The sequence below is a fragment of the Eriocheir sinensis genome, chromosome 47 (genome assembly GCF_024679095.1).
Source record: "Eriocheir sinensis breed Jianghai 21 chromosome 47, ASM2467909v1, whole genome shotgun sequence".
NCBI lineage: Eukaryota > Metazoa > Arthropoda > Malacostraca > Decapoda > Varunidae > Eriocheir > Eriocheir sinensis.
In genome coordinates this window covers 13,309,255-13,337,097 of record NC_066555.1, presented here as the reverse complement: position 1 = coordinate 13,337,097, position 27,843 = coordinate 13,309,255, and the positions used below count along the sequence as shown (strand labels likewise).

At 43.9% G+C, this 27,843-nt stretch overlaps 1 protein-coding gene across 1 annotated transcript in view; it reads right to left on the bottom strand.

Moving 5' to 3' along the window:
* Positions 1 to 5,708: 5,708 nt before the first annotated feature.
* Positions 5,709 to 27,843, bottom strand: part of LOC126981178 (protein O-mannosyl-transferase TMTC1-like) — a 37,419-nt gene continuing 15,284 nt past the window's right edge. The window contains exons 4-5 of the mRNA XM_050831893.1: positions 27,035 to 27,210; positions 5,709 to 6,000 (exon numbers count right to left, since the gene is read on the bottom strand). Coding sequence (XP_050687850.1) covers positions 27,058 to 27,210 — 153 coding nt within the window. The 3' untranslated portion in view covers positions 5,709 to 6,000; positions 27,035 to 27,057. The remainder of the gene's footprint in view (positions 6,001 to 27,034; positions 27,211 to 27,843) is intronic.

The window sequence follows — 27,843 nt, the reverse complement described above, 5'->3', positions numbered from 1 at the left end:
CATAACATCCTTATACCTTCTTGTGTTCCGCTGACTACACGCCTTTCTCCTCTTCCTTGTCAATATTTCCGCCCCCATCGCTGCTCCTCTCTCTTCTTAGCATCCTGTGTGTATTTTTATTTCGTCTCGCGTCTTCCTGAAAAATAGCTTGACTCTCCGTGGGGCATCATTATACAGACCCCTCCTCAGAGGGATGGATAAGAAAAAGACGACAAGTACGGCTCATGAAAATATTTATTACATACTTTCTACAAAAATAGCGATTCCTTTGGTTAGCTCACACTTACTGTGGTACAAACTACATACAGTCAAGTCGACCACAGGGGGATAGAGTGAGGCTGAAAGGACTCTTCAAACACAAGGAAAATAATTTTCATATTTTTGCATGCGAGTAAGATTCCCTTAAAAAAGAAAGACTGACAGCTGACTCCTTGTGTTCACTGCTCACTCAGCCCCATAAAGTCGTGAGCGGGACTTTGCTTACACAGGTATGGGTTGACACAAGGGTTATGCACTCATCTTATGTACAGTGAAGACATCCCGCCAAATCCACTCTGCCTCTGTGTTGTTGGCTACTTTCAATCCTGCATAACCCAATTAATTTCAAACTATTCACACCATGCACACTAGAAGACCCTTCTTTCAATCTCAACATCCCTCACTCATCAGCCTCAGCCTAACTCATCAATCCTTCATGGTACAAGCGAAGGATCAGAGCGTGTGTAGTATGTGGGTGTGGTATATACTCGTTTAAATATTTTTTTTTTATAGAATTGTAAATATTTATAGTAGTAAGTAGAAAGCGGATAACTAACAGTGTAGATTACTTAGTTGTGTTTATCCCCCATGCCCATAAGCAAACTATCGTGCTCTTCATTACCGCCGCAGCTCCGTCACGCTTGAAAGAATCACTTAAAGAAAATGCAAGGAAATAAAGCAGCAGCGAACAAATCCACCCGAATCTCCACTTCGACTCCCAACGCATTTGTATGGACCTGATATTGATTTCATTGATTGGCCGACGCCACACTAACGGGAAAGGCCCAGGATCGGTGATTGTGAGCGTGGTTTTATTGTGTGTATGCTTATCTGAGTGTGTTTACTTGTTTGTATGTGTGTGTGTGTGTGTGTGTGTGTGTGTGTGTGTGTACTTCAGGCAGATCAATGGCTATGTATATACATCACACACACACACACACACACACACACACACACACACACGCAGGATGAATACATCCTCATGATCTAATTATGCTATTTCTTTCCCAAATGGGTGCGTGACTGTACAGCTTAATGGCTTCCTGGACAAACCTACCCCCTCCTTACTGAGACGCGTCACCTTTCCCAACATTTTCCACGCTACTCTCCTCCCTTTCACTCACTTCCACCCCAGACCGCCCTCATCCCTACTGATTGGATTTTATCTAGCTACACCATATTTTACAGAATTGACTAGCTCGCAAATCAATCGTTTAAGTCAAAATCGGTAAGATAGGGTCTGGCACAAATCTTTGCTTTCCAAACTACCCTCCTACGGTTTCTATCCTTCTCTCTGTACCTATATCTCCAGTTTCCTTTCTGACCATTCTGTTTCTGCTGTGGTAGATGGTCACTGTTCTTCCCCTAAACCTATTAACAGTGGTGTCCCACAGGGTTCTGTCCTATCTCCCACTCTCTTTCTGTTGTTCATTGATGATCTTCTTTCCAAAACGAACTGTCCTATCCATTCTTACGCCGATGACTCCACTCTGCATTACTCAACTTCTTTTAATAGAAGACCCACCCTACAGGAACTTAACGATTCAAGGCTGGAGGCAACAGAACGCTTAGCTTCAGACCTTACTATTATTTCCGATTGCGGCAAGAGGAACCTGGTGTCCTTCAACGCCTCAAAAACACAGTTTCTCCACCTATCCACTCGACACAATCTTCCAAACAACTATCCCCTATTCTTTGACAACACTCAGCTATCACTTTCTTCAACACTAAACATCCTCAGTCTATCCTTAACTCAAAATCTCAACTGGAAACTTCATATCTCATCTCTTACTAAATCAGCTTCCTCGAGGCTGGGCGTTCTGTACCGTCTCCGCAAGTTCTTCTCCCCCGCGCAGCTGCTATCCATTTACAAGGGCCTTGTCCGCCCTCGTATGGAGTATGCATCTCATGTGTGTGGGGGGGCTCCACTCACACAACTCTCCTTGACAGAGTGGAGTCAAAGGCTCTTCGCCTCATCAGCTCTCCTCCTCATACTGATAGTCTTCTACATCTTAAATTCCGCCGCCATGTTGCCTCTCTTTCTATCTTCTATCGATATTTTAATGCTGACTGCTCTTCTGACCTTGCTACCTACATGCCTCCCCCCCTCCCGCGGCCTCGCTGCACACGACTTTCTACTCATGCTCATCCCTATACTGTCCAAACCCCTTATGCAAGAGTCAGCCAGCATCTTCACTCTTTCATCCCTCACGCTGGTAAACTCTGGAACAATCTTCCTTCATATGTATTTCCTCCTGCCTACGACTTGATCTCTTTCAAGAGGAGGGTATCAGGACACCTCTCCTCCCGAAATTGACCTCTTTGTTTGGACACTCCTTTGACCTCTTCAGGAGCAGTAAGTAGCGGGCTTTTTTTTTAATACTTTTCTTTACGCCCTTGAACTGCCTCCTTAGCTGTAAAAAAAAAAGTCACCACGTCGATCATTTCTCTACAAGTGAATTAGCTGATCACTCAATAAGTCACTACAGTCGATCCGTCAGTAAGTAACTTTGAGGGTCAGTCAGCAAGTCGGTATAGCAGCTAGTGAGTACACCACTCAGATGGTTGGTTAGTTCTTTATTTTGCCACCACTACTCTGCTTATAAATCTAGGCTCCAAAGCATAAGTATAATCAATTCCACCGTCAGTCATATCCGTTAGCGCATTAGGCACCTTTTTTTAAACTCAAGGGGGGTATTATATAATCTATCATTTCTTTGGAGCCAACCAGGACTAGGATCTCGGAGGAAAAAAAATTGTTGATGTCACACAACACACCTTCCACAGGGCACATACACCTTATCGTTCAACATTCCTCTCCAGACGCCCTTTTGAAGCGTAGCTTAACCTCACTCAAACTTCTTAAAATCAGGCAACCTCCAAGAAGTAAATCCTGAAACCACCTGAATTTCCTATAATAATGGTGGTTTGATTTTTCTTCTGATCCTTTCAAATTGAACAATTATTTTTTATCCTAATAAAAAATACCCATAATTCATTTATTACCTAAATTAACCGATTATCCTTTATATAAACGGCTCATTTAAACGGATTCTCACACATAATCAAACGCCTCCCATAAAAAACTTTCCTTTTACTTTTCCAAATATCAATAATGAAAAAAAAGATCTCATTGATTGGTGTTGTTTAATGAAAAACTTCCTATTAAAACGCATTTATATTATCATATAGCCAATCCTACGTATAAAATACAACGTATACAATAAAAAATACCCTTTTGAGCAACCGCCCTCTCGATAGTAAGAAAGTTCCGCTCCGTACCATCACCATCACTGCCATCATCTATTTTCGGTCAAATTTTACAGTAACCACCTCTTCGTTTATCAACACAATTATATACACGACCATCATCACTATAAACACCATTACCATCACCACTACTAACCAGCACCAACTACCACTATAACCATCACCACTACCGCCGTCCTCCGCACCGCCTCCACCAGTTACCGTGCATCAAGGTAATGAACGAGCCCATTACCTCGTTACGGAGAAAAAATAATGACAATAATAAAAAGGGCAGCACAGGCAAGAAACATGCCATTAAAATTCCAGCACTCCATTCCCCCACCACCAGAGAGAGAGAGAGAGAGAGAGAGAGAGAGAGAGAGAGAGAGAGAGAGAGGTAGTGGAGGTGTGCCATAACGGTAAATTATATCTTGGACAGCAAAAACAAACGGCCTCCATCGACCAGCCAACTCCTGAAGACGTTGGGGCACACTTAATCCTCTAATGTGGCTCCCGAGGGTGGCGCAGAGGGAGGGATATCCTGACCCTCCCTTTCTCTTCCTTTCCCTACCTCTCTCAACCTCTTCCTCCACGTAACCTCGATCCCTCCCACCATTCCCTTTCTTTTTTTTTCTTTATCTTTTGTTACAGCCTGCTGGTCGGTCTATCTTGCTTGCCTCATGCTGGCCCCTGGAACTCATCTCTAAACTCCGGTCGAGAGTTTCGCTAGAATTCGAGTTGATAGGTGGTTTTCAAGAGAGCATGTGATTGGTTTTAAGCCACTCGGCGATGCCTTAAAATTGTCAGCTAATAGCGGCTGGCGAGACTTGAACCCGGTGGTTGTAGTACGTAATAGTAGGAATAGGTAAGAAGACACCCACCGAACGGGCGTGAGATACTCCCGGTGAGGATATATGGGAAGCGAGGAGGGTGCTGAAGCCCTTCAAAGACCCTTCCCATGTCCTCACTAACCGTTTCCCTTTTGTCTCATCAACACCAGAGAGCAGTTCAGCATGCTCTCTAAAGACAGTTTCTCTCTCTTTCTACACCACACTACATTCACACAAAACACACACCTTTTCCCAAAATTCAAAATTCAAAATGGCGAAAAATGTTCACTGCCTCGGAGTCCCCGCCTGGGGGGGGGGGGGCATAAATTCCCCCAGGGAGGACTCCCCTTCTGGCTGCCGACTTGAGAGGTGTCCTGATGACTCCTCGAACCTACTCCTTATCAATTTCTGCAACATTCGTGGTCTTCGTTCTAATTTTCATTATGTGGAACACCATCTCTCTTCCTCTAAACCTAATTTTCTCTTCCTCACCGAAACACAGGTTTCTGAGGCTACTGACAGCAACCTCTACTCTGTTCCCTCCTACTATCTCTATCCTAAATTTCAATCCAAAGCAGGATGTTGCGCCGACGTGCGCAACGACACGACGTCACTTGCTCTCGTGCCCACGACCTTGACTCTTCTGAATTTTCCACCATCTGGCTAAGACTTCGTTGTCATTCTATTACTAAATACATCTGTGCTGTTTATCTCTCACCTAACTCTACTAACTATGTAAAATTCTTTGACTATTTGAATTCTAAAGGGGAGCACATCTTGTCTCACTCTCCCTTCGCTGAAATCTCCATCTTGGGAGATTTCAATGTTCACCACCAGCTTTGGCTTTCATCCTCTTTCACTGACCAGCCTGGTGAACATATTTATTGCATGGCAGATGAAGCTCCGCATATTGAAAACACAGGGTTGTTTATAGCAACATGTCACTCGCCCCAACCATCATGGCGCGCGCGACTCATTATTTTTAACATCATCATACAGGGTGTCTCGAGCGCCGTGATGGTTGGGGCGAGTGAAATGTTGCTATAAATAACTATGTGTTTTCAATACGTAGAGCTTTAACTGCATTCTGATCACACTATCGTGTTCACGAGAAATTCTCCTACGTAATGTAATAATATATTTCTGCAGTCAATGAACAACTGTTGAAAATAGTGAGCATAAGTAAAACATGTTATAAACATTTTTTTAACATCTTCACGGTTCAACTCATCGTAATACCATTTTCTTATTTGTTTTGTCGAGTTTTTAAAATACATCTTGATTCTACAGTCACTGCTGAGTCTGATGGTGTCAACCAAAACTGGCTAGCTCGTATATGAATTGAGCATATAATAAAGAAACATGTTTCACTCGAGCATGCAAGATGTGGTCCGACATGAGTGTTAGCGGAAGAGCGGAGCAGCCAATCTGCAAGCTTACCAACCTGCCTAGGCGCCAGGAATCTAGCTTAAGGAAATATCTGTGGTTAAAGATGAGGTTGAATCGCGAATGTCCAGTGTCAAGGAGGAGTTGAGGGAGGTGGCAGGCGTAATTTGTGATGAGCAGGCAGAGTCGGGTTGCGCCAGTTTTGCTGACGTAGCCAGACGCAGGAGGAAGAAGAATCTGCTTGTCGTGAAGGCCTCTGATCAAGACAATAAGGATACTGAAATGAAAAATGAAGTTTCCTAGGCATTACAAGGCATTCAGATAACTGATTCAAGATTCACGAATGGAGGTAACATTGTTATGAACTTTGATGATGAGAACACAAGGAATGAAGCAGCTCAGAAATTAGAAAATGTAGAGCAAGTTAGCACAAAAAGTGTGGGAAAACTAAGGCCAAAAATCATGATCTGCAATGTGCATAAGGAGGAGAGCGGGGATAAGATAACTGAGACACTGTTAAACAGGAATGAGTTCCTACACTCGATTCCAGGAGTTGAGGAGAAAATTGAGAAGATTTTTAGCAAGCCTGCTGCTGGTGGCACAATGCACTATATTTTGAAATGTGATCCAACTGTTAGATAGTTGATTCAAAACATCATGACAAGATAAAACTAGAATGGGGAGTGTACACTGTGAGAGATAGATACCATGCAATCATATGTTACCATTGTCAAAGATACGGCCATCTTGAGGCCAACTGCACTGCCAAGAACAATGGAGAAGCCCTAAAATGTTACAAGTGCGCTGGTGATCATAAATCAAAAGATTGCTCCATGGCTGAGAGGAAATGCATACATTGTGTGAGGTACAAGAAGCCTGAAATCAACCACTTAGTATTTCTTCAAACTGGAATTGAGATAATTCGTAACATAACCGATCATGGCTGTTAATTGGTGTCTGAGACTCGAAGATAAATTGTGTGTGATAAATGTTCCGTGAGTTGGAAATAATTATTGGACATTGAATTGTTATAGTAGGATATCAATGTATTATTATTATTATTATTATTATTTAATATCACCACGAATTAGGCATACAATTGTCAATGGAAAAACCCCACGACAAATAGATCACGCCACCTTATAGGAATGTCGTCTCAGTTTGTATACAAAGCATTTCATCAAGCTTAGAGGTCACCTTGACATACGTGACCAATTGTAACTTCGTTATTTTCCAATCGGTAACTCGTCACTCCTTCACGAGAGTCCGACTGACACACACATACAGTCTCTCTCGCTCAGACGCTCCTGTACATATAGGCTTAAGAATATATTCGCCTTAAAGGAAGCTGAGTCTTAATCAATGCCTTTAAACGCCCCCCGGTACACCGTTACATTAATTGATGGCAGCCGGTGTCCCATCGCGCCAGAGCCCTTCGCTACCTCGTTCTCCTGCACGAGTTCCAAGCTCCAAGCCACGAGAACTCACCATCAACTCCGGGGACAGGCGTAGAAGGAAGGAAGGAGTCACAAGCCGACTACAGGCCTACGCAGCCGTCGGCGAGGGCCACAATCTACTAGCCGACCCACCCGCTACAAGCCAGCACTGCTACAAGCACTACAAGCCACTCCCAGCTTACTCCAAGCCCTCCGCGTACGCAGAAGGCGGCACAACCCACAGCACCCACAAGCTCCCAGCAACACAGCGGCAACACCGCCGCTGCCGGGAGCATCGGCCCAAATCTCTTCCGACGAACAGCCAACCTGGGCCAACGCGGACGTCTCCCGGTGACTGCAACCAGTTACTTACCGTTCCTACAAGGCGCCTTCTCAAGAGGTTACACACCCAGGTCGCCATATCTACACCCGCAGCCGTCCTACGTCTGGCAGCAGTGTTCCGGCGCCCGCTCTGCCACACCCCTGCCCGTCTACTTCGTCAGCAGTTTTCAGCAGCCATTACGGGAGTCAGTCTCCACGCCGTCCCTCAACCATTCTACGCGCTCCTGCCGCGGCCAAGATCTTCCAACGCGACTCCAAGGCTCCACGTACCCCATGGGCGACGACATCCTTCGTCACCAACTCTACGTCCGCTGATTATTCTCGAGAAGAACCGCCGTTCTGCCCTTCCCTTGACCTTCAAACCGACCGGGAAGTTGGTTGACTTCGTCTCAGAGTTAGAAGTCAAGGTTCAAGAACACCCTCACCATCAACCCCTCTCAACAGCCGCAGCATTGCAGGCTCAAAATCATGATGTTGCGTTTTCTGATCATCTTGTTGTACTTCGGCTCCCTGTTTGCAACGACACCCATCCACCTGAAGTCTGGCGCCCTCACGCCACACATAGGAGAGGTCTTCCTCATAGAAGATGTGCTCCTCGTAAAATATCCATATACTTCCTTGACCAACACCACAGACACAATCAGGATAGTCTCAGAAAAACTACTCGACATGGCAGACACCATACGGGCAACCAAGACTAGGGAATCAAAGGCACCTTCTAGTACCAACTCTCTGAATTTTTTTGAACTACTGGAGGATAGGATTCTGTTCTTACGGGGAAAAGTTGATGAAGTAGACATGGATTATAGTTTTCACTCAGTTCACTCTCGGGTAAAGAGGGGGTTGCTCAACCTCCGATTGCATACTCACAATGAGGAACTGCTAGAGCAAACGAATAAGATGGTAGAAGTTATCAACATAGTTGTCAAGCAGATCGACCAGGTGAATCAGTTTCTCCTTCTAGATCAGGACTTGCATGTATTGGAAAACGTCATTAACTCTGTCGCAACGGTAAATCAGCAGGTTATTAGTAATATGGTTGATGCGGCGCACGGTAGAGTCACACCTGCCTTGTTCCCTCTACACGATTTGAGAACGACTATCCATATCGGGTATCAACATTATAGTCTCAAGCCTTTATTCAACCCAGACATGAGTCAATATTTTTACCCCTTGATTGAGTGCAGCCTCACCCCCGATGCCATAATCATCCATGTTCCGTTTTAGACGGCGGACGTGTTTGAGGCCCACGAATTTGTCCCATTTCCCTTTTCCGCTAAGGACAGTGTGTTAGCCCTGGACACGTCCCCGTCTCTTGTCTTAATCGCGAAGGATTTCGCTCTGTATTCAACGGGTAGCTACTCACTCTTGCAGTATTGCAAGGAGACGGTCTTCAGGCGATTTTATTGCTCTGCGTCTCTTTTTGCCTTTCTACCGGTTCGAGTGGGAGTGTGCGAGATCGCCCTCACCCGGGTGAACGCGTCTGACGCTCTTTCCCTGTGCCCTTACAAGCAACTACCCCCAACACCTGTTTTCCATAAGAACTTTCAGGGTCTGCATTATTTCTATTTTCCTCAGTCCTTCTATGTATCGGTAATCTGCCCGGAGGGTACCACTTATCAACGGGTTACTGGTCACTATGCCATCGCGGAAGCTCCACTAACATAACAACGTACCCGTCCCGGATCCGTCTGATTTTCACGGCCAATATTTCCCATCGAGTGTTTCCTCTGCGGTCTCTCGATAACATTCACTTCTCCAGCATCTCTTATGTGACTAATTCCCTTAATTCATTATCTTTCGCAAACGAAACAGAGTTTGCAGAAACCCTGGAGGAAACGCTGCCTGAATACTTGCACCTCACCTACTTGTACCCTGGAATTTTTGTGCCAATGTTTCTGATGTTCGTCAGTCTCGTCGTCATGTGCTACCTTATTAGTAGGAACTCTGTCCTGCACGATCATTTGATTGTGCAGACAAGGCGACAGGATGCAGGGAGGCCACTGGCAAGGTAAGTTTTTTTTCTTTCTCTCTAGCAAGTCAAATGACAGCAAACTGGCATTCCCCTGCTCCTGTATCTGAACAGTGTACTGTTTCACTACTGTATTTTTTTTAGGAGCTAGATGAACGGTTCATTGTCTGTCACTATGCCAGTTGATAGCTACTTATACATGTGTCCTTATATTTATCTTTTGAGAGATTTCTTATGATTCAAGTCACACACGTTGTGTTTCACCTCTCACTATTTATATTATTACTACACAAATGTTCTTACATAGCCAGTGTTTTCATGTAATTGTATCATAAGCAGTCTGCTTAACAAGATCCCACTATGTATGATAATGGTAACTAGACTGCTAGTTAGATTTTTGTAAATCGCGAGGTCGCGATCACTGGTAGGTGACCGAGCAGTGTTATAGTAGGATATCAACGTATTATTATTATTATTATTATTTAATATCACCACGAATTAGGCATACAATTGTCAATGGAAAAAACCCACGACAGATAGATCACGCCACCTTATAGGAATGTCGTCCGTCAGTGTTTACCGTCTCAGTTTGTATACGAAGCATTTCATCAAGCTTAGAGGTCACCTTGACATACGTGACCAATTGTAACTTCGTTGTTTTCCAATCGGTAACTCGTCACTCCTTCACGAGAGTCCGACTGACACACACCTGCAGTCTCTCTCGCTCAGACGCTCCTGTACATATAGGCTTAATAATATATTCGCCTTAAAGGAAGCTGAATCTTAATCAACGCCTTTAAACGCCCCCCGGTACACCGTTACAGAATTGTGATAATATAAAGAAAATATCAGATAAATGGAAAATGAAACAATGGATATTTGTGATACAATAAAAAAAGGAAAGTTGTGATTAGCACGAGCCCAAACATAGCCAAGTGACTATAATGATACCATGTTTATTAAAAGGACATCAGGAGGTTGTCCATGAAAGCAATTAAGACTCACTCACTACGACGTTGTGAATAAGTGCATATCGAGGATTATTATTGAGGCTAACATCATTATTGCTGACGGCCCTGAGGAGCACTGCGCTGACAGTGGAGCGGAGCCTGAAACCTCATCACCAGTAAACGGTAAATTGCACTTTTTCTCGCAATAGAAGGCCCAAGCTATCATATTATCGATTTCCAAAGAACAAGGAATTGTGAATCGTTTATTTCCCGTCACATTTTATATAAAAAAATATTGAGTTTGCACTCATCAGCCACCACAATAAGTAAGCTAGCCACATCACCACCACCACCACCAGTCAGCCACTCAGCCAGCCACACCATCACCACCAGTCAGTCAGCCCCCACCACCACAAACATTCAGCCAGTCAAACATCACTACCAGTCACCTCTACCTCCCCACCCGTCAAATAGTCCACACTACCACCACCACCACCATCAGCCAGCTACCTGAACCTACAAATGATTATATAGTAGGGGAGGCGGTGACCGAGTGGTTAGCGTGCGGGCGTGGTGAGCCCGAGGACCTAGCGTCCAGTCCCCACGGAACAACGCTGATTTTTCAAGTCATCGCCGAGTTGCGAAATATTACCCACATACTGTCCGGATCTCCACTCAACCTTAGCTTCAACGACTTCGGTCAAGTGAAGCGCGGGGGATAACATGGGTCAAGCGAGAATCACACATCACGGCAGGCGGTGGCTGGGTGGTTAGCGTGCCGCCGCCGCGTTCAGGAGCTCCAGGAGGGACGCGGGTTCGAATCATGGGCGCGGCACAGCTGAGATTTTACAGTCACCGCCGAGTGGCCTAAGACTACCCACATGGTGCCCTGAAGACCACCCATCAACCCGGACTCTAGATTACCTCTCCAAAGAGAGGCTCAAAGATGAGTTCCTGGGGGCAGCATGAGCCAACACAAGATAGCGCCAGTATAAACACTCGCCTGCACCTGAACGGGCTGGGACGACCATCAGGCCTCACTGGGAACAAGCCTACCGGCGCAATAGGACGCGACGTAAAATATATATATATATATATATATATATATATATATATATATATATATATATATATATATATATATATATATATATATATATATATAAAATTAGCCTGCGCCCCTAACGGACTGGGGAAGTCCATAAGGCCCCTCAAGAATGCCTGCCGGCGCTACAAGCAGCTCACACACACACACACACACACACGCACACACTGAGTCGACAACGTGACGGCGCCGCGTTCAGGACGACGCGAGTTCAATCCCCGCCCGGTGCCACCAAGCTGGGATTTTTCAGCCGCCGCCGAGTGGCTTAAAACTACCCACATGCTGTCCAGAAGACCACCTATCAACCCGGACTCTAGATTCTAGGATTAAAGATGAGCTCCGGGAGGGCACCATGAGCCAATGCAAGATGGCACCACTATAAACACTGGCCTGCTCCAGAACGGGCTGGGCCATACCATCAGGCCCCTCCAAAAACAAGCCTACCGGCGCCACAGGCGAAGATGTAAAAAACAATATATATATATATATATATATATATATATATATATATATATATATATATATATATATATATATATATATATATATATATATATATATATATATATATGTGTGTGTGTGTGTGTGTGTGTGTTATTATATTATAAATAAAGTAATACGAAAATATAATATTCTTAGGTTCATATATATATATATATATATATATATATATATATATATATATATATATATATATATATATATATATTTATCTATTTACACAGGTACAGCTATGATCGGCTCTACTTATCTTGCAGGCTACAGGTGCTTATAAAGAGAGCTTTATATCTTTTTGCTCTGCTTTATCTAAAATCTAGTAACGTTATTAGGCTATCCCAACAGGTGTAGCCTCTGCTTTTTACTATAATAGGCTGAATTTGTGTTTCAGCCTACAAATTGTTACATAAAAAAAACAATGGTGCTAAAAGTTTTAGATAAAAATACATACCATAGTCGCAGGCCATGTGTGAAGTGGAGTGGTAAGCAAGTGCCGCCAGTGACCAACGACACTCATATGCTGCTGTCAATACGAGCGACACTCGTGCGTAGCATCTACTCATAAATTTATTTTAAGGGAGGGTCGGCGATATTTATTCTTGGTGGAGACATCGTTTTTTATTTCTATTTTTCAATGATAACTTTGTCTAAAGTTGTACTTTATCATGGTGTATAACTCCTCTAGAAATTATTTCACTCCCAAGCACGAGGCCACACGAGGCATGAATATTTTTTACTAGTAATATGTTGTACTTTAAAAGTAGCATTCTAACAAACCTGTCTTACCAATATCATTCGTATAGTTGTAAAATGAATGATTAGACCTTTGGTACCAGCTTGCGTGATTAATATTTTACAAAGCTCTTATTTTAGGCATATTGTGATTTTTATGCTTTCAAAAACTCTCAGGAATCTCTGAAATTGCAAGGAAAAAATAATACTATAGTTAAATACAAAAATCCTTTCAATTTGTTCAACACGAAAAAAAGAGCATAATTTCTTCTTTAAAATGAAATATATAATACTGAAATCGGCTGATAAGTTTCTGCGTAATGTTTTTTTTAAAGTTTTTGAAAGCAAATTCTACAAGAGAGGATATTTAAATATGTCCGCCATGTTTCAGTGCAGATATACGGCAATCTTGGGTTTTACTTTTCTTTTGTAAATAATGTAAATATTAACTTTTTTTTGTAAATATATAGTCTTTAGTAACTTTGCGTTTCCATTTGCCCATTTCCTTTGTTCTAAATTATTCATTTCCTTTTGTTGTTCGGTTAAGGGGAAAAGAACCTGGTGTTCTGAGGCCTAGCCAACCCGGTTTTGTTTTTGTCTTTTCTTTGGGGGGGGGGAGGGGTAACTTTTCCCAAGACCCCTTGACCACACCAGTAGCGACACTGATGACGTAAGAATTGGCGACCTCGCCAGGCTCGCCTTCAGATACACTCCTTTCGTTATTATGGCGATCATTAACGAAGACGTCGTTGCGTTTATTAACAGCGAGCCTACGTGCGACAGTCTACGTAGACTCGCACTTTCTGAGTTACGCCTCGTGGCTCAGCACTTCGGTGCTGAGAACCTAGTAGCCTTAAATTAATCCGAGCTGGCGAGCCTAGTCTCGCACCAGCTAGGATTAGTTGCGTTGGAGCAGGACGCACACAGCGAGGGCAGGGGCGAAGACCCTGACCCCACGCCTGCCCAACAACATGCACTGACTCAAGCTTTTCCTAGTGGTTCTGTGACCCCGAGTTCTCAGGATAGAGAGTTAGAGATGCTCCGCTTGCAGATTGAGCTCACGAGGGCACAAACCGAGCAAGCGACGGCTGGTAGGCCACGTGGCCCTTCCAGACACGTTAGAGGGCCTAGTGACTCACATTATTCCTTGCCCAGCCTCGCACCTTGTACCAAGCTGCTTCCCATTTTCAACGAGAAGCAGCCTGACGATTTTTTTTTGTCGCCTTCGAGCAAACGGCGAATATCGCGAGCTGGCCACGACACACCTGGCCCCTCCTTCTCCAGCATCGCCTCGTGGGGAAGGCCCAGAGTGCGCACACCACTCTGTCTGATAAGGAGGCCAGATATTATGATGTCGTGAAGGCAAGGGTACTCGAAGCCTACGCCTTGGTACCAGAAGCCAACAGGAAAAGGTTCCATGAGCAGACTTTAAAGAAAGGGCAGACCTATCTTGAGTTCGCTAGGGCCAAGCGCGTGGCCCTGACTCACTGGCTTCGTTCCAGGAAAGTCACTAGTTTTGAGGCGCTTCGCGAACTCATCCTTGTAGAGGAATTTTTCTCTTGTGCTTCGAGAGAGGTCGCGTCACACCTCTCCGATAAACCCTATAATGCGTTAGAGGAGGCAGCAACATAGGGCAGACTATTTTTTGTTTAAACAGGCACGAAACGCCACACCCTTACCAGTTTAAGTCCAGATCGGCTGGCGAGAAGCCAGACCGCTTTTCTCAGAAGGGTAAGCATTTTTCTGAGGGTTAAGGCAAGGCCTCTCCCTCCTTTTCTCCGCTCAAGGTCAAGGGCAAGTTTTCATGTACTCATTGTGGCAAGAGCGGCCACATGAAGGAGTACATTTTTTCACTTCACCCAAACCTGAGAGCCAAGGCGCCTGGACCGCCTAATAAATCTGTTTCACGCGCTCGTGCTTCTGAGGGGAAGCCTATTTCTTTAGTTTCGCGTTACCGTGAGACCCCTAGTGTTTTACCTGGGGAGGGTGTTTTGTTTGAAGGCAAGGAGGTCCCTGTAGACTGTAGAGGGTTCCTACAAGCCATTTTTATCTAGGGGCTCCATAACGCACGACAGGGAGACAGTTCCCGTCACTGTTTTGAGAGACACGGGTGTTCTCTTTTCTCTTGTGAAGGCTGATGTGGCGATCGGCCGGGAAACAGGTAAGTTTGTTGCCTTAAAGGGCATGTTTGGTGTGGTTGAGTCACGTCCCCTCGTGGACCTTTACCTGGATTCTAACTGCTTTTTCTGGCTTGGCGACCGTGGCTGCTGTTAAGCACCTTCCTGTCCGGGAGGCTGATTTTGTTTTAGGGAACGATTTGGCGGGAAGTCGGGTGGAAATCGAGTCCCACGCTTGTGTCGTGCGAGAGGCCGGAGACCCCGCCGACAACGCCTGACCTGGGGGCAACAACGCCCAAGGTTCCTCCCTACTCTGCCGTTACGCCCTTCGCCGTTGCGGAGAGGCGAGACGCAGAGGAAACAGCCACGCCCGAGCCAGACCATTTTTACCAGGGAGACTTTAACATCTCCGACATTTTTACTCCCCCTGCTTGTATTAATATCCCTCAGTTCACCAATAGCAGCGCACATGTGGGGAGTTCGGGTGTGGTCGATGACGTCCAGATGGAGGACGAGATGGTGCCGTACCTCCAGGGGCAGAAGGAGGTGCAGCAGAGTGACGACGGACCCCTCAAGAATGAGGCCCCTTTGAGGAGGCGGTTGCAACCCGCTTCCCGCCCTGACAAGCAGCTTGCCGGTCAGGACAAGTGTCGGCAGGCTGGTGTACTTTCCGCGCCAGTCCCTGATATTTCTTTTTGTGTTTCGGCTCCCGCGCCGCGCTCAATCGGCGGGAGCAGGAGCCGAAACACAAAAAGAAAAATCAGTGCCTTGGTTGAGTTTATTTTGAGGATTTTTTTATGATTTTTGTGTGACTTATTTTTTGAAGATTTATTATTTGGTGGGTTTGATTTATTTGTCTGATATTTTGAGGGGAGATTATAACCACGTTTTGTGTCATATGATTTTAACTTTAGTTATATTGATAATTTATTATACTTTTGTTTGTCCAGTTCATTTTGATAATTTTTTGAGTGTTTACTGTAAATTTGCATTTGTGTGATTTGTTATATTTTTTGTTTCCCGTCACAGCGCACGGCGGGCCACTGTGTGAGACCCCGTGTCTGTTCTTAGAGGGGGGTGACTGTTGCGGCCGGGCTTTCTCCCGCGCCTCGTTTTTTTTCCGTCTCACTGACACGGCGGGGTCACCCGCTTGGCCTGCCGTGTGACCCTTTGTTCTTTGCTATTTCCACCAACGCTGACCCATCCTATATTTAGAACTGCCACCGTACCGGATATTTCTGGTTTAAGGAGCGGCCTAGTACCACCCGGGGTTTCTGGAATTTTCCGATCGCCGCCCGTGTTTCCTTGTTCTGAGAGAGAGAGAGAGAGAGAGAGAGAGAGAGAGAGGTCCACGTGTTTATGTGGGCGGAGTCTAGACGGTGGGTTGGCCCCGTGGTTGACCGCGCACGCGCTGTTGTGACATGATATGGGGAGGCGGTGACTGAATGATCAGCGTGCCGGTGTAGCGTGAACAACAGTTGCCCGTGAAAAACTGTTGCCTCCCATCTGCGCATGCGTGGCCTGGCTCGGCCTGTTTGCTCCCAGACTCGGCAGAGCACGGAGGCCTCGCGTCTCCCATCACGCAATGCCTGATCATGATCTTACTGTTGACTTGGGATTTCTTCCACATCAGGCCTTTGTAATGGCAACACCTATATATATATATATATATATATATATATATATATATATATATATATATATATATATATATATATATATATATATATATATATATATATATATATAAAATAGCACACAAAAGCAAACAGTACCCATCATACTTTCTACTCCCTACTCCTAACTTACCACATTCTTTCTCTCTAGGAGCTCTTTCACTGCCACAATCTTCCTCTCAGCCGTTTCCCTACATAGTCCCAGCAGCAGCAACATCCCTTCTGTCCCTGTCCTTTCAACCACTTCTTTCATCTCACACAGCCCATTTCAGGTTGGATAATTATTTGCATCATATCCATTCCTAATCGCTCATACTTCTCACATTCCAGCGTCAAGTGCTCAACTGTTTCAAACTCTCCCCTGTCACACCTCTGGCACACTTTGCTGTGGGACTCTGTGAGAGAGAGAGAGAGAGAGAGAGAGAGAGAGAGAGAGAGAGGGGGGGGGGGGGCGGGCACGCACGCGCAGATGGGGAGGCAACAGTTTATCACGGGGCAACTATTTTTCACGCTACACCGGCCCCGCATTCGGCGCGTTGTCCATGATGCGTATTCGAATCCGCCGCTAACCACCTGGGATTTTTAAGTCACCGCCGAGTGGCTTAAGACTACCCACATGCTGTCCTGAAGACTACCTATCAACCCGGACTCTAGAAGAAGCTGTGGAAGTGAAATCAAGAACGAGCTCCGGGGGGCAGCATGAGCCAATATTAATGATGCCACTGTAAACAATTGCCCGCGCCATAACGGGCTCGGGCCGACCATCAGGCCCCTATGTAATAGCCTACCGGCGCTATAGGTCACATGTAAAAACAATTAAAAAAAATATGAAAACCGGAGGCACGGAGGAACCACAGGCACGTCACACCGCCTTGATAAATACAAGGACTTTTGATCAATTATTTAAGAATGGACAAAGAAACATACTTGGAGATGTTCTCACCTGTAGTCTCTACCATCGAAATGAAAGACACTAATATGCGTTTGACAATAGCTCCATAAGAATGTCTCACTGCAACATTACGTTTGTCTATTACCGGAAGAGTTTCGGGAATATTTGAAGTTTTCTTTAGCCATCTCTCCACAACCTGTGATCTTAGTATTTCCTATTTCTGTCTATATAATATTTGCTTTTAATATTCCACAGATACTCATTGTTTCTATACAAGTGTATGGATACAAGACCGTCTGCAAAGGAACAGTTAATTTTGGTGATAGCCTACTATCTTTACGCTGTCAGTGAAGATGTTTTACTTCACAATCAAAGCACACTCAATACGATTCACTCTAAACCAGATGAGTTAGCGGATTTAAAAACAAAATACTGCTTAGTCGCCATTCAAAGAACTGTGTCTCGGATGAACAGACCTAAATCAACTTATACACGAATCCAATCTGGTCGGAACTGATCAGGCCTGTCCGGTGGTCTCAAGGTTATATATGACTGTGTCTGTGGCCTATAGACACTTTAATTTCGTTTTATCCTCAACTACCATTACTATTTAAACTGATTTCCTCATTTTCTTCACCCTCTGACTCTCATTAGAAACTTCACTATCATCCTCAGCATCACATCCCCCATGAAGAGCTTTAAAAAAAAAATGTAATCACTGGGGCTGTGTTACGAGTGGGGTCCCACAAGGTTCGGTATTAGGTCCACTTTTGTTCATTATTGATATCAATGACTTAGATATAGGAATTAGTAATGATGTCAGTAAGTTTGTAGATGATACCAAGATCGGTAGAGTAATTGAGTCGGATCAGGACGCTAGTATTTTCCAGGATGAACTAAACAGATTGTATGACTGGGCGGGTAAGTGGCAGATGGAGTTCAATGTAGGGAAACGCAATATTCTGAGTGTAGGTAGGAACAACCCCTCACATAACTATTGCTTAAATGACACTTTCATAAGCAGGTCTGGGTGCGAGAGGGATTTAGGGGTCTTAGTGAGCTCTGATCTCCGTCCAAGGGCAAAATGCATTCAAGCTAGAAATCGAGCTAACAGGGTACTGTATTTATTTCAAGGAGCGTGAGCAAAAGAAGCGCCAAAGACTTCCTCAAACTATATTTAGCATTAGTTAGACCTCATCTTGATTATGCAGTTCAGTTCTGGTCACCTTACTATATAATGGATATCAAAATGTTAGAATCGGTGCAGAGGAGGATGACGAAGATGATTCAGGGGTTAAGAAACTTGCAATACGAGGAAAGACTCAAACAGTTAAACTTGCATTCTCTAGAAAGGCGGAGGGTGCGTGGAGATATGATCGAGGTTTATAAATGGATGAAGGGCTTTAATAAGGGGGATATCCATAAGGCTTTGTTGGTAAGAGAACCGGGTAGGACACGTAGTAATGGGTTTAAACTGGATAAATTCAGATTCAACAGGGACATAGGCAAAAATTGGTTTACTAACAGAGTGGTGGATGAGTGGAATAGGCTGAACAGTCATGTGGTGAGTGCCAATACAATTGTCACATTCAAAAATAGATTAGATAAATTAATGGACAGCGATATTAAGTTGGGTTAGATTTACGGGAGCTTATGTTCAAAGGAGCTACCTTGTACAGGCCGACCGGCCTCTTGCAGACTCCTAAGTTCTGATGTTCTTATGTTCACTTTCACACCTCATTTCCCAATCTTCTCTTTCCTACACATCCTCCTTCTCTTGCTCACCCCCAATCCTCCCCTTTCCCTTATTCGATAGATTCGTGACGATTAACGGCAAAATGCTGATTAACGTTTATGTATCTGATTCACGTTATTTAAATCCCAGTCATCCATCCATTAATTGGCGATATCATAGGTGACAAAAAATAATAATTGTAAAAGGAATGTTTCACGTTTAATTGAGTGAAGCGTGTAGAAAAAATATATTATTTTATAGTTTTTTGGGTGGCTGTGAGAAAAAAAAAGAAGAGAAGAGGAGAAATGGGTGGCCAAGAGGTGGAGTGATATTAATTCAGGAATAGAAAGGAAAGGCAGAGACACGCCAGTACTCGTCGACAGATCGACTTGGTGGACTCGGCTGGCGTCACCCGATATCGCCGCCATTGGCAAAGGCCCGTGCTCCCCCCTATAGGGAGGGAACAATCTTTGAATAACAACAACGAGGGAAGGCAAAGAAAGGAGAGGTGGCGGAGAGGGAGGGTAGGAGAAGAAGTGGAGGCGGGTAAATGAGTAGTGGATTAGTTTATTTTTAGTTAAAATTGTTCGTTCTTATTTTGTTAATTTTACATATGGTACGGCTCATTTTCCTATTATTGCATTTCGTCAACATTTTTTTTCGGTGGTTTCAATATACCTATATCCATTTCACTTAAAGGAGAATTAGGAAAGGTGATTTTCTTTTCTTTTTTTACTCGTGTTCCTTTTTTTCCTACTCTTTGATTTTCATGTTATATTCGATTTGCTGTATTTTACACTAAGAACCTAAATGAGAAAACGATTTTTTTTTACTACGATGTAAAGTCGATAATTTACTTAACTATTGTTCTCACATTTCTTTCCAGTGTACTGCTTGTTTTTTTATGTTTTATTTCATCATTCAACATTCCTTTTGTGCTGCAGCGGAGTTTGCTGTATTGTTTGCTTGAACACTTAAGCCTCAAACTTGTTGCTGTTTGTGTTGCCATGTGTTGATCCTGCTTTAAGCTGCTCGGTGTTGGCTTAGTGTTTGTGGTTAGGCGGTGTTGTGTGAGGTGTTCTGTGTGTGGTGCTGTTTGCACAGTAGTGGTTTTGTGGTGATTTGTGGTGGTGCTATGTGGTGGTGATGTGTGTAACGACGTTTATTGCGCGAGTGTTTATGTGTGTGTGTGTGTGTGTGTGTTATGAAGCGTTATGAGCATACTGATATTATCGTGACGTGTATGTTGACATGTCTCGACGATTCGATGCTTAATATGGTAAGGGAGACGTGTGTGTGTGTGTGTGTGTGTGTGTGTGTGTGTGTGTAGAATGAGATATTATCCGAGTTGCCATTAGCAAGCAAGCGCGGAGAGAGAGAGAGAGAGAGAGAGAGAGAGAGAGAGAGAGAGAGAGAGAGAGAGAGAGAGAGAGAGTAGTCCGCAGGAGGCCAATAGGCTTCTGTCAACCAAACACATTCTATTTCTGTCTAATCTTTTCTTGAAGGTATGTATCATACTGCCCCTTGCCAAATTATTTATAAATAAGATCCTTCAATCAACCACACTTTTAGTTAACAAATTATAATACTGTCGATGTTGAATCTGATCTAATTAAGCGTATACCATGTCTTACACTACTCGCCTACTACTAGTATCTTATTGACACGATCATTATCGAAGCATCATATCTATTTGTAAAAAAAACAATCGTCTCGTTATATATTACGCCTCTCAGAGAGAGAGAGAGAGAGAGAGAGAGAGAGAGAGAGAGAGAGAGAGAGAGAGAGAGAGAGAGAGAGAGAGAGAGACACGAATACGTCATCCATTAAAATTAACATATTCTCTCTCTCTCTCTCTCTCTCACACACACACACACACACACACACATACATTATATTTGTCATAAGCGGCACCCCAACGGCAGTAAATAAAAAGAGGGAAAACTGACAAGCCATTTCGGAAAAAACAGCGACACCTAATCAGGAACCCCAATTTTGAAGAGGGAAAGAGGAGGAGGAGGAGAAGGGGTGAGAAGGCGTGTTTTTTTTTCCGTTGTGTGTGGGGGTGGGGGTGGGTGTTCGAGAGAGAGAGAGAGAGAGAGAGAGAGAGAGAGAGAGAGAGAGAGAGAGAGAGAGAGAGAGAGAGAGAGAGATTTACACAGATATTCAGACCACACAAACCCTATGGTCTTTCCGAAAGCCTAAATGAAATCATATTAAATTTAATGTCACCAAGACTGTGCATTTGTAGTTTTAATGAATATCGAGTTGAAGGAAGTGGCGGTCGAGCTGGTTTTAAAATCGTACTGCAGTGGACCACTGAAGGTGAGAGTTTATTCCATGCTCGCGATACAAAGTGGTGAATAAATATTTGGTGGAGTTTAAATTTATATGTTTATAGTCAAGTTTTGTGCCATTATTTTTCGTTCGGAACGTGTCGTTGAACATGAACAATTTTAATTTGTCAACATTCGTAAAAATATTGAGTATTTTGAACCATTCAATCGATTTCCATCGGAGGTGACATGTCTCAACAGAAAGCAGCTTAAGATATGAGAGCCTTTCCTTTGTTGCACAAGGATATCATCTCTCCTTTGCGTGGTTGGGAGGCAAAAACTGTACCATATATTCTGATTGGGTCTGACTAAACTGTTGTACAGTGGAAGTATTACATCTTTATTCTTGTTTGAGAAGTTTATCTTAATGAAACCCAGCACGCTTTTAAATTTCACGCCAAGCATTTCGTAATTGAACCTCTTAGTTTTCTGTATCAATTTGGAGAACCTGGCACGTATATATATTAAAAGGCATATTCCATCTATCGGACCAAGCTGAAATGTTATACAAATCTTCTTGGAGGCTTTGCCTGTTTCCATCAGTTACGACCGAATTACCAATCTTTTTGTCATCAGCAGATTTATTAATGAAATTACTGCAATAATCTGGGCAATTTTCTTCGTACCTACGTTTTGCCTGACTTACTGGTCTCTTCACTCGTCGCCTGGCTTCATAATGAAGTCTAATATTTTCAGGTGTATTTTGCACTTTCTTTAGCCTGTTAAACAAATGTCTCTTCTTAATAAATGTTTGATTTCGTTGTTAAGCCAAGGCTGAATTGTATTAGTGGTAGGTCACTTCTTGCAAAACAGGACATTTTTTCTTTCTTTTTACATTTTGGCCTATGGCACTGGTAAGCTTTCTTGGGGAGGCCTAGTGGTTGGCCCCAGCCCGTTGTACTGCATGCAAGTCTTTATATGGCGCCATCTTGCTTAGCTCATCCTGTCCCTCGGAACTCATATTTGATCCTCTTTTCGAGTGTATTTAGAGTACGGGTTAATAGATGGTCTACAGGACAGTGTGTGAGTAGTCTTAGGCCACTCGGCGGTGGCTGAAAAATTACCAGCTCCTTTGTTGAGGCGGTACGCGAACCTACGTCTTCTTGAACGCCGCGCCGACATGCTGAATACTCAGCCACCGCCTCCTATGTATTCTGCTGAGTGAGTAATTGATTTTTAAAGTTTAGTCACGCTTCCTCTACGTTGGAATCATCCGATAGTTGCTTTTACAGTTGTTTACATTGTTATTTCACTTAGCAACATTGCTATCTCAGTTAACAACATTGCTAACACTTCTTGGATCCCGCCCTTGGGCCTGCTACACAGGCGATATATATATATATATATATATATATATATATATATATATATATATATATATATATATATATATATATATATATATATATATAGGGACAAAAGGCCTCTTAAAACGTATCGTACCAAGATTTGTCACAATATATTTTTTAAGAGCGAGCTAGAGAAGAAAGTAAATGGCATGATACTCGTCATAAGGGGATGCCGCGTCACGCTGCCTGAGCCCCCTTTAATTTTTGTCCCCTAGTCTCACTAGGGGAAACGGGCCTTGTCCGAAGACAAAAAAATTGCTCCCTCCCTGCACGAGGGAGCACGGGCCTTTGCCAAAGGCGGCCCGTAGCAGGATGCCGACAGACCGACTCTATCGGCGATCGAAATCGAGCCGACCAAGTCGATCTGTCGACGAGGACTGGCGTGTCTCTGGGAGCCCTTTGAATGCACAGGACATTTAAAAATGGTAGGAAAACAAAATTTGTCATACGTACAGCACTCTACACACTATAATATTCTTCACGATACGACTAGTACCAGAAAAACGAATTTTCGATTAAATTCATTTTCAACGTCAGGGTCGCTGTTCAGTGATCGTTGCAAAACGCTATAAATTTCAGCATCCTCACTCTCACTTTCGCAAGAGAGAGTGAAGTTTCTTATATTGGTGGATCAGCAGCCCAACCCAGCCCAGCCAGAGGGAGCTGTTCGCTTAGGGCCTTTTGGGGGCTCTGCCATGTACAACTGCCCAAAGTATTCGGCCCAACGAGTCTGGTACCCATCCGCGTCTGAAACCATCTGCCCATTAGCCGTTCGGATAGTACTCATCTGAGAAGTGGATTTGGAGCGGAGCTTCTTTAGAGCTCGAAAGGCAGGTTTAAGGCCATTTGCATTTAGACAACCCTCGACATCCTCAGCGAGATCTCTGACGTACCCCTTCTTATCTACATCTCAACTAGAGAGAGAGAGAGAGAGAGAGAGAGAGAGAGAGAGAGAGAGAGAGAGAGAGAGAGAGATTGTCCATGAGTGTGCATGCCTGTATGTGTCTGTGTGTGTGTGTGTGTGTGTGTGTGTGTGTGTGTGTGTGTGTGTGTGTGGCGAGTGGGGGGGGGGGGGTTGTGTTTCGTGATTATGGTTGTCATTTTTAAGATTTGTTTATGTTTTAAGGAAGTTAGTTCATCCAGACAATAAAAAAATAGCATATTATGCTATAAAATATAACAGTCAGAATAGTAGTGGTAACAGTAGGAGCAGCAGCAGCTGTTTTTTTTTTTTTTTTACAGTAAAGGAAACAGCCCAAGGCAAAAAAAAAAAAAAGAAGAAAATTAATAATGAATAAAAGATCGCAAATCACTTCTCCTATGAAAAGACTTAAGAGGAGTAGCCAAAAGAAAGGTCAGTTTCGGGAGGAGAGGTGTCCTGATACTCTCCTTTTGAAAGAGCTCAATTCCTAGGCAGGAGGAAATACAGATGAAGGAAGATTGTTCCTAAGTTTACCAGCGTGAGGGATGAAAGAATGAAGATGATGGTTAACTCTTGCATAAGGGATTTGGACAGTATAGGGATGAGCTTGAGTAGAAAGTCGTGTCCACCGGGGCAGTGGGAGTGGAGGAGGAATGCAGTTAGCAAGTTCAGAAGAGCAGTTAGCGTGAAAATATCGATAGAAGATAGTAAGAGAGGCAACATGGCGGCGGAACTAAAGAGGAAAAAGACTGTCAGTAAGAGGAGAGGAGTTGATGAAACAAAGAGCCTTAGCCTCTACTCTGTCCAATAGAGTTATGTGTGTGGAGCCCACATGTGAAATGTATACTCCAGACGAGGACGGACAAGGCCCCTGTATATGGATAGAAACTGTGCGGGGTGGAAATAACTGGCGTAGACGATACAGAACGCCTAATCTCGAGGAAGCTGACTTCGTAAGAGAAGATATGTGAAGTTTCCAGTTACGGTTTTGAGTTCAAAATAGACCGAGGATGTTTAGTGTAGAGGAAGGTGACAGCTGAGTGTTATCGAAGAATATGGGATACGTGTTTGGAAGATTGTGTCGAGTTGATAGGACGAGAATTTGAGTTTTTGAGGCGTTGAAGGACACCAGGTTCCTTCTGCCTGTTGAGAGGGTCTTCTGTTGAAAGAAGATGAATAATGCAAAATAGAGTCGTCGGCGTACGAGTGGATAGGACAGTTTGCTGCGGAAAGAAGGTCATTGATGAACATCAGAAAGAGAATGGGAGACAGGACAGAGTCCTGTGGGACACCACTGTTGATAGGTTTAGGGGAAAAAAAGTGACCGTCTACCACAGCAAAGGTAGAGGTAGATAGGATATATAGATAGATAGATAGATAAATATAGTAGTAGTAGTAGTAGCACCGCTAGTAATATTGTAATAGTAAAAGCAGCACCAATAATATAGCAATAGTATCATATAACAAAAGGAGTAGCAATACAAATAGACAATAATAATAATGATAATAATGATAATCATAATAATAATAATAATAATAATAATAATAATAATAATAATAGTAATACTAATAATAATAACAATAATTATAATATTAATGATGATATTATTACTGACAATAATATGAACAAGATTTAACATATTAATATGGAAAAAAAAATACTTATATAGCAAATAAATCTTTCCATTGTTCCCTTGCAAGAAATACGTGACTCATTCGGTGACCACGCGCGTATCAACGTTTTCTAATATTTTATCACAACCTTTTCCTATTTTCTTTTGTTACTGATGAAAGACGAAGGAAACTGAGTACTTGAGCAGGGAGAAAGAGGAGGAGGAGGACTAAGAGAAGGAGAGGGAAAAGGAGAAGTAAGAGGAGAAGGAGAAGAAAAAGGAAAAATTGTCCGGTAGCTGCCCAACAGAAAATGGGAGTGAAAGGATAATGTGACAAATTGGTAGATATATAAGTAAGGTTGGTGTGTGTCTGTATACGTGTGTGTGTGTGTGTGTGTGTGTGTGTGTGTGTGTGTGTATAATTCAGCACGGCCTGATCACGAGTTGGACTCGCTTTCGCCAGCATGTACCCTCCCGACGTAAGTGCTCATTATCGTCGATCTCTGGGTACTGCCAGGACCTCACACACCACGCACCCCATCCCCCTTGCTCAAGGGGGGACAGTAACCACTCCTAGTCAACGGAAAGAAACTGGCCTGAGCGGGGCTCGAACCGCCGCCTGTTTGACCGTGAAGCCTTGCAGCGCGGCGCTCTAACCGATTGAGCCACCGGAGCGATGTGTGTGTGTGTGTGTGTGTGTGTGTGTGTGTGTGTGTGTTATCCTCTGTAACTTTTGTATGTGAACAACATCCTATATATACAACAATTGACGCGGATTCGCGCTCCGCCCGGTGCCACAAGCTGGGATTATTCAGTCACCGCCGAGTGGCCTAAAACTACCAATATGCTGTCCAGAAGACCATCTATCAACCCGGACTCTTGATTCTAGGATCAAAGATGAGCTCCCGGGGGCAGCATGAGCCAATGCAAGATGGGGCCACTATAAACACTTGCCTGCGCCACGACGGGCTGGGGTCGATCATCAGGCCCCATCAAGAAAGCCTACCGGCGCCATCGGCGAATACAAAAAAAAAACATTTTAATCCGCCCGTCTATGCATGTACGTATACATGGGTGGTGAGGCAACTCACCTCATAATTTTCCGTAGTTTGTCTTTTCTATACACACAAAAATAACCCAAAGAAATGACGAAAGTTAGACATATGCACTTATAAAATTACCGCATCAAGGGTCCTAACAAATAGTCCTTATCCAACCACACACCTTATCCAACACACACACAAAAAAATATAGAAACACATCAAATCTACTCTCGATAGACCAAAAATCAAACGTAATCAGTAACCAATAACAGTGAAAATAGCAACCGTAGCAGCGTTAAAATAAGCAGCAGGCGAAGCAGCAGTTGGAGAAGGAGTAACACGAAATAGCCAATTCATTTCATCACCATCACCACCAAACACCACCATAATCATCATCACCATTATTCAACAAACCAAAAGAACGAGTTCTTCCCCCTGTACAAGCACCAACAACATCACCCTCACCATTACCAACGCCACCAGTACCTCACCTAACATTACCATTCCCCCAACACGAATAGTACCACCATATCCACAATCATTACTACCATTCCGCCGACACCATGGCCCTACAATTTGGCAACAATAACTACCATAAGTCCAGGTCCGCTTGCCATCAGGACTTGGTGAGGCAGTGCGGGAGTCCAGACGCCGTTGCTTTAAGGTCCTGTGCCCGTCGTAGTTTCTCCATGTTCTCCAGTAGCAAGGCATTGGAAGGCTCCAGTCCATGTGCCGTCAGGTAGTGTCTCCACGCACTTGTGTAGTCTCCCTGTTAAAGGCAGAAGATGAAAAAAAAGATGATAAGGAAGTCATGTGGTGGAATGAGGGAAAAGGGGAGAGAGAGAGAGAGAGAGAGAGAGAGAGAGAGAGAGAGAGAGAGAGAGAGAGAGAGAGAGAGAGAGAGAGAGAGAGAGAGAGAGAGCAACACAGTAAGTGTTTAATGAGTGAATGAATGATTGTGTGCGTTTGTGAATGTGTGTGTGTGTGTGTGTGTGTGTGTGTGTGTGTGTGTGTGTGTGTGTGTGTGTAATTTACCACCACGGCCTGATCACGAGTTGGACTCGTAATCTCCAGCAAGAGCTTTTTATAGTCAATCTATGGGTACTGCAAGGACCTCACCTCCCCATCCCCCGTTTTTCAAGAGGGGACAGTAACCACTCCTATATAAAAAAAAAGTATGTTCCACGAGAGCTTGCGGGACTAGTCCTTCAGGGGTGGGCTCACGGACTTGGTATCATTGGGGTAGCAGAGAGCAAGAGATAGCAGGCTATGTTACGGTAGGTTAGATCTAGTAAACAACAGCCAATAAGCGGCGCAGAGACCGCCACCCAATCAATGATGCCAAGTCCGTGACTCCACCCCTGAAGGATGAAACCTCTCATCTCTCGTGAAACCGACTATA